The sequence below is a fragment of the Barbatula barbatula genome (assembly GCF_947034865.1).
Source record: "Barbatula barbatula genome assembly, chromosome: 1".
In the NCBI taxonomy this organism is placed as follows: domain Eukaryota; kingdom Metazoa; phylum Chordata; class Actinopteri; order Cypriniformes; family Nemacheilidae; genus Barbatula; species Barbatula barbatula.
This window is the reverse complement of record NC_136766.1, coordinates 6562107-6575385: the sequence shown is the minus strand read 5'-3', so window position 1 is coordinate 6575385 and position 13279 is coordinate 6562107. Positions and strand designations below refer to the sequence as shown.

General features: G+C 38.1%; 1 protein-coding gene across 2 annotated transcripts in view; it reads left to right on the top strand.

Annotated features, from left to right (window-relative positions):
* sbf2 (SET binding factor 2) overlaps window positions 1–13279 on the top strand; it is a 99823-nt gene that overhangs the window by 76715 nt on the left and 9829 nt on the right. The window contains exons 22-33 of one of the 2 annotated variants that reach the window (XM_079466908.1): window positions 1583–1778; window positions 2484–2611; window positions 4014–4189; window positions 4282–4400; window positions 4499–4700; window positions 4928–5124; window positions 6376–6513; window positions 6725–6808; window positions 8688–8762; window positions 9927–10105; window positions 10565–10741; window positions 12149–12250. In XM_079466908.1, the coding sequence (XP_079323034.1) occupies window positions 1583–1778; window positions 2484–2611; window positions 4014–4189; window positions 4282–4400; window positions 4499–4700; window positions 4928–5124; window positions 6376–6513; window positions 6725–6808; window positions 8688–8762; window positions 9927–10105; window positions 10565–10741; window positions 12149–12250 (1773 nt within the window). The remainder of the gene's footprint in view (window positions 1–1582; window positions 1779–2483; window positions 2612–4013; window positions 4190–4281; window positions 4401–4498; window positions 4701–4927; window positions 5125–6375; window positions 6514–6724; window positions 6809–8687; window positions 8763–9926; window positions 10106–10564; window positions 10742–12148; window positions 12251–13279) is intronic. The other variant, XM_079466909.1, reaches the window with a different exon arrangement.

Genomic DNA, 13279 nt, shown 5'->3' with positions numbered 1-13279 from the left:
AATTTTAACAGGTCACACTGGATTTATGGATATTCTTCAGATGACGAGCAAACAAAAATCAATCTGTTCACAAGTGATATCTACTGTACCTTGTTTTTTGTCGCAAAAACATCTGTGTCCACACATTTTCAGCACAGATTTTCACTGCGTGTCTTTAGTAAATGCCGACTGTACTTGCTTTTCTTTATTTTTAGCCATTTCTAGTCAGAAAGTATATTTGACGCTTCTTCATACTTCATCAAAAGTAATTTAATGTCACGCCAAAAACGGTGCTTTCCCCATCTACCACAGGTGGAGCACTGTAATATCTGTCAATGAACATAGATAGAAAATGACGTTATATACATACCTATGGCTTCTACGCCGACAGTAGTTTTTTCACGTAAAAAAAAAGGCATTTGCTCTGCTGCAAGCTGTTAGTAAATCTGTCCCTACTATATTTCAGTTTATTATATTTTCCGTACATTTAAATAATGGTGATGTTAAAATATATATTTTTTGAGTTGCGAGTACTCTTTTGGAAAGATCTCTGACTAGTTTCCTTTTTACATTGGTTTGCTACATCCATTAATACGACCCACTAGTAAACATCACATTATTAACATAATCTTTATTAATATCGATATGTACTAACCCCATTCTTTAAATATTATTATCTTGTAAAATTAGCTTATGTAGTATGATTTAACAAGTTGTACAGTTTTTCAGTAATTTAGTAACAATATATATAAAACTACAATACTCTTAATTCGTTATACTTTAAATAATAACCATTGGTAATTATTATAACCTTATTGTAATTTAGTACACCGCTGTACAGAAAACCGCAGTCTGAGTTCTTATGAAGCTATGGTGTGAACAAATAAGGGTCTGAGGTCACTTTAGTGCTCAAAAGGACCAAAATAAGAACTGGGTTCTCTTGAGTCCACTTTACTGTGAACACCAAAACGACTGAGGTCATTTTTGACTAGTTCCCTTTCTGGTTCACTTTAAGGGAACTGGGTTTGGTTCTTTTAAAATGAATTATATGTTAAAACACAGATGCTCAGGTTAAAGCGGGAACTCATGTCTGGATCAAGTCCTCTTCTCTCCACCGGGGGATGTTTTTTTATTATGTAGCTCTTACAAGAAGCTCATCGGAAACCCAACTGGCACATCCAGTGTAAGGTGGCTCATTGCCCAGGGTTTCTTCTGCCTGCTTTGGCTTTAGTTTCTTCTAATACTTCTGTTTTCTACAAAACAAATATTTTCTGGAGTTCCCAAAGTACCTCTCTTTTTTCTAGCCGAGCGTTTTTGGCTCTTCTGATGCTTTTGAATCTAATGAGCTAGATAATGACACTTGACATTGTCTGGACAGTGTACACATTGACAGGTTCTGTGGCTTGCAAAAATCATTCTCCAGTTAGGAATTGATGTTTACTCCACCAGCAGACCAGAAACGCCTTCTTTTTTTATAGGTTGTCAGGGTAAATTGAATATAATTTCATCTTTTTTCGCTGCAAATCTAATGGTGCATTTTTTCTGAAGCATTTAATGATTGTCCTCATCAGATTCGACTGAACTGTTTTTGACATTTCTCCAGCCTAAGATCCTACGGCCTGCACTGCTGCCTGGAGAGGAGCTGGTGTCGGAGGGTCTGCGGGTCGTCTTGGACCCCGATGGTCGAGAGGAGGCCACCGGGGGACTTCTTGGAGGACCACACATCCTGCCAGCAGAGGGAGCACTATTCCTCACTACTTACCGCATCATTTTTAAAGGGACCCCACACGACCCGTTAGGTAAAGAGCTGATGCGACCTTACCACCATTTACTGTCTCTGGCGGCTGTCGTAGTGTCCAAAACAACCGTTTTTTCCCAGGACAATGCGTTACCACAGTAATGAGATCGAACACTGTTTTTTTGTTCTTAAAATCTTAAAGGAATATTTCTGTCAACTCTCGTGGTTTACTGTACCATGTTTTTTCCAAAAGAAACTCCAATACGCTACCAGTCGATTGTTACACTTACTAGCAAGCTCTTCCAAACTGTGGAATGAATAAAAGGGAAATATGATAATTATTTTGTGACTTAAAAATCTAAACCAGAAAATGTAACTTGTTGTATTTTCGTGTTGTATCTTCAGTGTAGTCATTTAAACTTGTGACATTTTGTCACCTTTTACCTAGAATTTGTTTTTAATGTTTATGTTTATATTTGTGCAGTTATATTTTTGTCTACAAAACTCATTTCAGCATATTTAAGCATTCGACTTCAGCTCAAAACCATTTTAAGATGATGAGGAACATTTCATTCAACTGTTCTTAAACTATTGACCTGTGTTCTATCGAGCTTTGCGGCTTTACAGAAAATACGAAAGTGGAATAATTATAAGGAATGAATAAAAGAAACGGGACAATTCTAAGACATATAGAATACATGGCATTATTGGAATTTGTAGTGTATGTAAAAATACTGTAATTGCTTATGCTTGTGTTGTTATGCAGTTGGGGAGCAGGCAGTGATCAGGAGTTTTCCAGTTTCCAGTTTAACAAAGGAGAAAAAGATCACAATTCAAAACCAGCTACAACAACACATGCACGAGGGACTTCAGCTGAGATCTGCCTCCTTCCAGGTAATGACTGTAGGACGGTGAATTAATGCCAGCATTGTTAATTCACAGCATACATTTAGTTGTGTATGTACATTTTTACCTGCTTATGTTATTGAAGATGACAGTTTAAATGAATAGTTTACCCAAAAATTACAATTCTTTATAATTGACGTCCATGTCGTGCAAGATGTACTGTTGAAATCAAACTATTTTATTTTAAAATGATGTCATGTATAAGGGGTTTATTATGTAAAAACATACATCCGGAATTAAAAGAATACAAATGACTTATGCTTATCAATGTCTTTTGCAAAAACAATTTGTGGGAGATAACTATTTTTGATCTTATTTAGCTATCGATAAGTTATGTATCCATGGCAACATATAGACCAGTGCGGGAAATCTCATTGGCTCTTGCTTGTCTTGTGACTAGTTGTCATATAAGTGGAATGACATGAGTGTGAGGAAATTGAGATGATTTTCATTTTAGTGTGAACTTTACCTTCAACGTTTGGCCAACATTTTTGAAAAATTTGCTCAGTGTTACCTCATACAATTATTCTAGTATAATGTTACCATGGATACAAAACTTCGATTACTTATGATTTGAGGAATTCCTGATTTAACACAGAATTACTAAACGCATATTACAGGGTTTAATCTCATGCGGTTTAGAACCCACAACATCTCACTTACCAGCCCCAATCTGTGTTTTTTATTTCATTCTATGAGAGCAAATCTGTCGTAATGCCTTTTTGCAAAGCATGTTCCAGAAAACAACTTTGTTTTGTAATAAGCGATGTTAAAGGCAGTACACTTTGGTCTGCTGTCTCTGTTTGACTCATTTCCACCCCATCTCTTCCATATGGGTGAGGACGGAGCCAGAGAAGCACATGTGTTGTGTTCTTCACGATGCATGGGCTATAGGACTATAAAGATTTTATGGCTCATTCCTATCGTTTTACTAACTTAAGCTATAAAATCAGACCCGGTATTAGTGCGAGGGTCATTTGGGCAGGTCTGCCCACATGTGCCTGCCAGGATTATCCAGGCCCTCATTAAAATCTGCAATCCATGGGGGAGATAAGGGTTAGACCCCGAGGAGCAGAGATAGAAGAACACCGGGGTAGGCGGAGAGAGGGGATATGGGGTCACACAGAGAAGCGTTCGTGCGGCCAAACCTCATTTTGGAACGTTCTCTTCTGGAAAGTGGGAAAAGGTTTTGTTCCATGCTCCTGTCCAGCTCATTTCATGTTCCCCCCAAATATCTGAAATGATAATTTGCAGATTTTCGTACTTCGTGAAGGTGTGACCTAAGCCGAAAACTAGCATAATAAATCACTCGGTCGGGTAGCTGGAGATTGATTAGGACTAAACAGTTGGTTTCTGAATTGATCTGTTGATATGTTCTTGTTTGTTGTAGTTGATAAAAGTGGCGTTCGACGAGGAGGTGAGCTCTGAGATGGTTGAGATCTTCAGGAAACACCTGCAGCGGATTCGCTATCCACCGTCCATCTTCAGCACCTTTGCTTTTGCCGCTGGACAGACGACGCCGCAGCTCATTTTACCCAAACAGAAAGAGAGAAACACAGGCTTAAGGTCAGTGTCATGTGTGTTTCTGAGAGAATGAATGCAAGACTCATTGTGAAGTTGTTATTACATTGAATACCCCAAAATTTGTACTTCTACAGAACGTTATCTAAGACTATTGTAAAAGGAGCTAAAAGAGCCGGGAAGATCACAATGGGCCGCCAATCCACTTTGAAGAAAACAAGTCGCATGACAGTGCATGAGGATGACGATATCTCTAGTAAGCATACTACACTAACACTTACTATAATATTAACAGATGTTCGCAGGGTTTAGGTTGTTAATGATGGGGTCTCTCTCTCTTTTGATTTGTTTTAGTCTCAGATGATGGGGAGCCGCCATCCAGCAGCACGCTGAAGGCATTTGAAAAGTCCACCATGGAGCAGCTAGTGGAGAGAGCCTGTTTCCGTGACTACCAGAGGCTGGGTCTGGGTACCATTAGTGCAAGCTCTACCCGGTCTAAAAGTGGCGAGCAGTTCCGCGTTACAGCGGTCAACAGACTCTACTCGTTGTGTCGCAGGCATGTTACAACCCAACACCTGGACTTACATTGGCAGCATCTTCAGCGCATGAGTTCTCATCATGTGTCAGATATCTGTTTTAGATGTTTCCCTCCATCTACCATCTTGAAAAAATTTTTTTACTTGAATACATTTTTTGTTGCAATGCATTGTGAGATTGCTTTATTTACAAATTGTAAACACTGGATTGGAATAATACGTTTATTATATCTGTTCGTTTCTGCAGTTACCCAGGTCTGCTAGTGGTTCCTCAAAGCGTACTGGACAGCAGTCTTCAGAAGGTGGCCCGTTGTTACAGACACAACCGTCTGCCAGTGTTGTGCTGGAAACATCCTCGCAACAAAGCTGCTCTGCTTCGTTCTGGAGGTTTTAATAGCAAGAGTGTGGTTGGGCTGTTCAAGTCTCAAAACACTTCTACAGCAGGTAAACATTGGCTGAACTTTCAAATATACTAATACTTGAAGGAAACCTTAGCAAGTTATTGCACTCACTCAAATCACATTAGCAACCACCTGCTGATGCTGTACCAATCACCTAAGACACCTCAGCAACTACTTACTAATGCTGTCATAATCTCTCAAAACACATTTGCAACCACCTACTGATGTTGTCACAATAATTTAAAACACATTAGCAACCATCTACTGATGCTGTCACAAACACTTCAAACACCTTAGCAACCACATACTGATACCCTCATTATCATTAAAAACACCCTAGCAACCACCTACGGATGCTGTCACAATAATTTAAAACACATTAGCAACCATCTACTGATGCTGTCACAAACACTTCAAACACCTTAGCAACCACATACTAATACCCTCATTATCATTAAAAACACCCTAGCAACCACCTACGGATGCTGTCACAATAATTGAAAACACATTAGCAACCATCTACTGATGCTGTCACAAACACTTCAAACACCTTAGCAACCACATACTAATACCCTCACTATCATTAAAAACACCCTAGCAACCACCTACGGATGCTGTCACAATCACTCAAAACACATTAGCAACCATCTACTGATGCTGTCACAAACACTTCAAACACCTTAGCAACCAGATACTAAAACCCTCACCGTCATTAAAAACACCCTAGAAACCTTCTACTGATGCTGTCACAATCACTCAAAACACATTAGCAACCATCTACTGATGCTGTCACAAACACTTCAAACACCTTAGCAACCACATACTAATACCCTCATTATCATTAAAAACACCCTAGCAACCACCTACGGATGCTGTCACAAACACTTCAAACACCTTAGCAACCACATACTAATTTACATTTATTCATTTGGCAGACGCTTTTATCCAAAGCGACTTACAAGTCATTTTATACAGTGACACATTACTGCAGAGCAATCAGGGGTAAGGTGCCTTGCTCAAGAGCACTTCAGTCATAACCTGCTGGCACTGAGATTTGAACCGGCAACCTTCTGATCACAAGCCCAACGCTCTAACCCCCATGTCACAACTGACCAAATAATTTAAAACACTCTCACAATCACACAACTTAATAAACAACAAAAATCTATTATATATCTATGATATATTCAGAAAATCTTTGTAACCAGATTGTAGTTAGTATTTTTTCGGATGGGGGTCAAATCATTATCAGTGTAGGTTTATAACCCTTTTGACTTCCTCTTAATGTGACCAGCTCCGGTTTCCTCAGAGTCCTCCAGCAGTCTTGAACAGGAAAAGTACCTGCAGGCCATCCTCAGCTCCATTCCAATCTACTACAAAACCAATGGCAACAACACCCTCACCAACCGCTCTCTCGTCGGCATGTCCCCAGGTACTCTATAAAAATTGTTCAAATAAAGGGATAAAGATATCCCAGAATGCATTGCAGTGCCCTTAAGGATCAAATTTGGGCTGCTCTATGTTGGAGGAAAAACCTTTTAAAATCGATTTAGTTGGGGCAATGCCTTAATAAATAGCTGTCAATGTAGACTACGTAGTAATGTTTGATTTGCTTCTTGTGTGTTGTCTCCTTATCTGTTTAGCCACTGAAAGACGTGCATCGAGAATACCAAAGATGGCCCCTGTGCACTTAGACATTCCTTTCGCAAACAGCTTTGCTAGAGGAGGTGAGCGGGATTCCATTTTCATTTCCATTGAGTTAAAAAAACACACATTCACCATGTTTCATTTGATGTCTTTTGATGACTTTCATGTTGTCTTAGTTGTCTGTGTAATGTCACAGATGAGTTCACTCTCCTGCGCACACATCTCAAGCTGCTTTGACTTTGGCCCCAATTCTGTAGCGGTGATTCTGCTGAACTTGCAGCTATTCGTCACCACAGTCCTCCAAAGAACAGAGTGTTTTTTAAAATGCATAAAGGAGGCTCTTTCGAACCTTCAGAAAGCTCATGATAAATGAGTGTTTTGAGCTTAAAGTAGTGCAAATGTACTCACCTCTCCGGGAAGGTCAATATCTGCATAGTATCAAGAGACATTTTTTTTCTCCAAAGAATAGGGCTTTATTTAAAGAGGTAGTTGACCCAAATAAATGCAAACTCTGACGTCGTATATTTACCCTTCAAACCTGTATGACATGCTTCTGTAGATCTCGGAAAGATTTTGAAGGAGAAATGTGTAAATATACCAGCGTTGCAGTTCATATCAAACTTTTTTCTGAAAAGTGAAAATGAATGACACAATTGTAATTCTTTTAAATGATTCAGGCTCTTAAATTAATTTTTTTTTAGCCGGTTAGTGCTTTTGTTAACTTGGTGTATTGAATGTTTTGTCACCCAAAGACTTGATGGGTGGTTTTCTTGACAAAAATCATTTGGATTTCATGATAATTTTGGTGATTCTAGTCATCAAATTCTCAAAACTCTCTGATCTCCGTATATATTCCAGTCGTGAACACTTCATAGGATTGTGGAACTGTTTTTCACATCAGCATTTTTGGTTTTGATTACTTATCATTACCGGTTACTAATGCTGCATCATAGCCTCATTGAATTATTACTATTGCTCATACTTACTGTAGGCGCATTGCTGCCATCAGGGATTTGAACAAAAAGCTTGTACCGTATCTCAAATCTTGCACAGTGTTGTGGAGACTCAACATCATACATGGAATTGATCAAATTTAGAAGGACTGACATGTTAGCAGCTGGGTAGCATTGGGTCGATCAGCACAGAATGTTGTTGATGTTTTTTTGTTCTGTTTATAACTGATTCTTTATTTATCAACCTTATTGATGTACAGTAACGTTTGGTCATTCATGTAAACCTTCAGCTTTTGTTTGCTCATCCATCCATTTTCATCATCTTCAGCCTTGCATACTTCACATCAGTCTGATATATTCAATGATCTTTAATGTCTGATCTGTGGGGTTGGGTCAATGATAAGGTTTAGTTCTTTTATTTGAAAAATGCAAATCATATTTTCAGTTTAGTTCTTTTTAGTATTATAATTTACTTTCTTTGTCTAATTAAAGTCAGTGCGGCATAACCTGACGATCTTATGCATGATGTCTAAAAAAAGGTCTTCTAGAAATGTTTTTAAATAAATCGTATTAAATCTAAAATCTTTAACATCTTTAAAGAACATAAAATCTTTGATTAATCGCGATTAATCGTTTGACAGCCCTAATATTTTAAAGTATATTTGAGTATGTTTTACGCAAGATTTTATGTCATTTAAAAGTCAGATTTTCTATGTATTCTTAAAATAAATGTGGAAATATTTTCCAAAATGTATAAAAACCAACAAGGAAATACAAGATTACATATCGTTATCTATCTTTATGATGCATTTTCAACTAGACTTTCAAGAAGGTTCTAAAACTTCATTGACCCACGTAGAGTCTGGTCTGTCTCTGTGATCTGGGGTGCTAATGTCCGTCCTGTCTGTCTTTGGAGGGGGTGATTGTTGCATGTGTGTGAATTTAGTTTTCTCTTTTTATTTCCTATCTCTGTACCACCACCAACTACCGCATCCTAATCTACCAGTTCTTGGGTACAGGGCTAAACTTTTCACTCACTCAAACCAAAAAGCTTCAGCTAAGGGGAGAATTCACAATCAAGGTACAGTTGCTTTGTTTTACTCACTAACCTAACCCATAATATACATGTTCCTAACCTCTCGCTCATACCACTGTAGTGTCTGAAGTTTATACAACAATCAGGTTACCACATGTGTATCAAAACCACTTCCTGTTGTGGTATGTGTTGTCAGGTCTGTATGGTATTTGGATGCATGCTCAGTGTGTTGTATCAGTTTAAGACAGGAATCATTGATGCTTATTACCTCAGAGCACGTTATTATGTCCCCATTATGAGCATTTCATCTCAGCATGACAGATGTCTAAATATTGGAAGTGTGGGATTATGGCTTTCCAATAAAGATAAATGTTGGTATAAGATTATGACTCTCACATGCCCTTTGGTCAATATACCAATAGACCACATGGAATCTTCAACCATAGATTACAGCGAACCCGTTGGGGCGGTTTACACGGACAAGGTTTAAACATAGTCCCAGACTAACTTAAATGTTACAGGTGTCTTGATCAAAAATATCTTAAAATATATCAGTGCAATTGTTTTGTTTTAAGATGCACACAGTAATGTGTTTCTTTTTGTAAAGTATGTTTTTTTTTAAATGAATTAAATGTCATAATTTATCTAAAACCTAGTCTTGATTTAAGATAATCCCTGTCCTGGAATTCGCCCCTTAGACTTTGCAAATTTCGATGCATTCCCCTGTTTGGTTATAAACTATTGTGACTAGTTTAATAAAGGTTTGGTCATGTTTAAATAATATTTAGTACTGTTTATATATGTATGCACTTTATAAGGTTTTATTAATGTTTCAAACTATTTGATATTTTCTACATTTTATTTAGTTTTCATATTAAATGTAGTTACATTTTCAGCACTCTAAATAATACTTAGGTTTATATTTTATTGGATCTCAATGTTTGAACAATTCTTTAGTAACCTATAATAACCACTTAAGAACATAACTTAAGTAAACACTGTATTGTATGTTTGTCCTTGAACCCACAACCTTGCTGTTGCATAATCGCAAGGATTTACTATTTAAGCAACTGGAACACATTTTAAATCCATTTTTAATTCCCCAAATCAAGCAGATTCTGTCTGGACCTGCATGTTAGTTAGAGAATTTGGCTTTGTCGTTGTCCTCCTGACTTGACATTCATCTGCTTTATGCCCTTTCTCTGAAAGGTGTTTGGGCTAGCCTGCGCTCCAGCAGCAGATTCAGCCAACACTCCGCCGTTACCGACGTGGGCGCGAGATTGGCCGGCAAGGATCTGGCGCCTCCTACAGGCATCGAGAACCTCCAAACCCAACTTCTGAAGCATCAAGCAGCTCTCTACATCTTTGGCGAGAAGTCCCACCTCAGGGTAAAACGTTAGCTCAAGGACTGATCTGAAAGAGAAGAATTTTCAATGGGATTTAATGCAGAATCGTTCTGAAATCATGAAGCCGGCACTTGAAGTATTCTGAAATGCTTTTTAAGGTCATTTCACCCTGAAATACTTGCAGTGTTCTCCCCAAAGCGTCATTAATTTGTCAATAGATAAGGCCGTTCTAACAGCATGATTTATAGACACAATTTGTTAGTTTCGGATGAAATTATTACATTTGGATGTTTTAAAGAACTATGTGCTTCCATCGCACTTATTGAAAATACACCTTATAATGTTCAATGTGAAAAGAAAAATAGCTGGAATACATTATTTCTGTTCTGAATTTTTCATGTTAATAAAAATATTTAGTTTTGAATAGAAAAAACAAAATAGATTTTTGAGCCACGTTTTTATGACTCTACAAAAGTTTATACCAAATGCTTTCCATGACAGGGCTTCAAACAGGACTTGGCGTTAAACTGTGAACTGGTGCCGGTGGAGTTTGCAGACACGAGACAGGTGAAAAGCTCCTTTAAGAAGCTTCTGAGAGCGTGCGCGCCCAGCTCGATGCCCTCAGACACGGAGGACTCCTTCCTTAAAGCCCTGGAGGAGAGTGAATGGATGGTGCAGGTCAGAGTTCACTCCTCATGCCCTTTGTCTTTACATTAGCATCTGCACTACTTATTTAAATGTATTATATAAATACATAAAGTTCAGATATGGAGGTTAGAGTCACATTAGCCAGATTTCCATTTAAAGTTGCGAATTTAGCTTATGCGCAAAATTTAAATATCGCATAAAACATTTGCGAATAAGCACATGTTTTATGCTTTTTGGAGGAATTTATTCGGCAAATGCGTTATTCGCATTAACCCCATTTTGCAAAGATTTTAAAAACACAAAAATGTGAGCGTGAAAACTTTTGTGAAATAAGGCTTTTTAATTCAAAATTTGACGTTTCCAGCTTCTGATGCGAAAGTTCAAAATGCAAATAAAGCCAGACGATGGAAACCCAGCTATTGACTATTATGTCAAGGCATAACACTATAATGCAATACATTGTTTTTGTATGACATAAGCTTATCCTTGAGTCGTTACTAACTGACGCTTGCGGTGCATTATCATTTATTTTATTAACAAGAGGTGCTGTTTTTAATTTATAGCTGTTAAAGGTCTAGTGTATGAATTGCAACCAACGGTTCACTCCACCCCTCCCTTTTTTAGCACTACGGTGGCTGACACAGGACGAAGATTTTGTCACGTTTTCACTTCTTTGCCAAAGGAGATAATGTATTTACGAAATGAACTCTCTAGAGCAATTTGTCCGTTTAGGACTACTGTAGAAACAAAATGGCGAATTCCATGTAAGGAGAATATGCAGATAAAAATAGCTCATTCAAATGTACTAAAAAAAACATTCTTTATACACCTCTGAAGACATAGTTATGTATGTTGCATTGCATTTCTGTCAATAGATCCTCTGAAAAATTACAGATTAGACCTTTAAACCACAGTGTGCCAGATCATGAAGTATGAAGTATAAAGTCTGGTGTCAAATTTTTGGAACAACTGATCTGCATTTCTTTTGAGACAAACACATCTGTATTTATCTTCAGTGACCTCTGAACACACGTACCCTTTGCTACCTTTTCACTTCCCCCTTATCGTAGCTCAGAGCGGCTTATATGTCACAAAGCCACCTGCAGCGATGTGAGAAAACCAGAAGTTCTTTGGCCTCAGTGACTTTGACCTTGTCTAACGTTCATCCCCGAGTTGTTGTACCCTGGGAAACTCTGTGACACAAAGATGGGAAAACTGCATGACACAGTTAAAGCCAAACTAAAGTTGCTTACCACGCAACCGCCAGCCCCTTTGCCCCTACAAAACACTGTCTCTCATACACTAGAACAATATTATCTTGAAGGATCTCTGCCAAAACAAATCAGAGCTGCTAGTCAGCAGTTAACATAACAATAAATGTACAGGAACAGCTCAATTTAGAATGTGTTTTGTATTCTCTGTGTGTGTGTTTAACAGATACATAAGCTCCTGCAGTTGGCTCTGGTGGTGGTGGAGTTGTTGTATAGTGGATCATCTGTGCTGGTTAGTCTTGAGGATGGTTGGGACATCACAACACAGGTGAGTGTCACATTATACATGTGTCCTTTGTGGATGTTTATAGATTTATCTTTCTGCTTCATCTGCTGAGATTCAAATAACCAAAGATCATAATGATTAAGTATAAGGCACCCAATGGCATTGAGAAAATGAAGAGACAGGTTTCCAAAACTCTCCCAACGCCCTTTAAACCCTCCACTCGATCTTTTATTGTTGGAAAAAACTAATTTGCTTACTAATAAGATTTTTGTTCCATTAACATTTATGCAGTTGTCATTTTTATCCAAAGCTTGTATGGAATCGAACCCATGACCTTGGCCTTCACACTGTAGACACTGGTTTAACGCTGGTCCAGAAGAACTTCCTTTTTCATTATGCTAACGTTTAAACATAATACAACCAACAGAATATTTAAAACCAGTTTAAAATGTTAAACAAACATCTTTAAGATAAATGTAAGATAAAAAAATTGACAACTAATCATTTTTTTCTTTACGAAACCGGAAGTTCTTCTGGACCAGCGTTTAAATCTTGCAAAGTGGTCTATAGGAACTTCAAACAGAAAGCCCCGCCCTAAACTCACACCATTGGTTGAGCAGAAGAGCAAACGTTCACCCATCAGTGTTTTGACTTTTCTGAAGGTTTGGCCTGATTTTTGTTTACAGTCAACGTGTTGTGCTATTCACCTTCAACGTTTATTTTAAATCGTCCCCATGTGTTGCAGAAGAGCGTAATAGTCAAATCTTTGCAGTCGTAGCTCACATTTTCCACGCACGTTTCGATCAGAAGATTTTCGTTGCAAAGAGAGTTGTATGTTTTCTGTCAACTGGGCTTGTAAAGCCGAGCTGTGCTGTGATCTGCGCCAAAAATCGAACACGTGTCCGGCAAAGATGGTCTCTTCACAACATTTTTCTGCCATTCTCTCTGTAGACCTGATCGGTCGAGTTTTGCTAACAGTAAATAGACTCCATATGTCTGGCTCTGCAGGGGAGAACACAGTTGTGCTGTAATGTCACGTGAACATTGGGATGTTTTGTGCACTTTCTGACT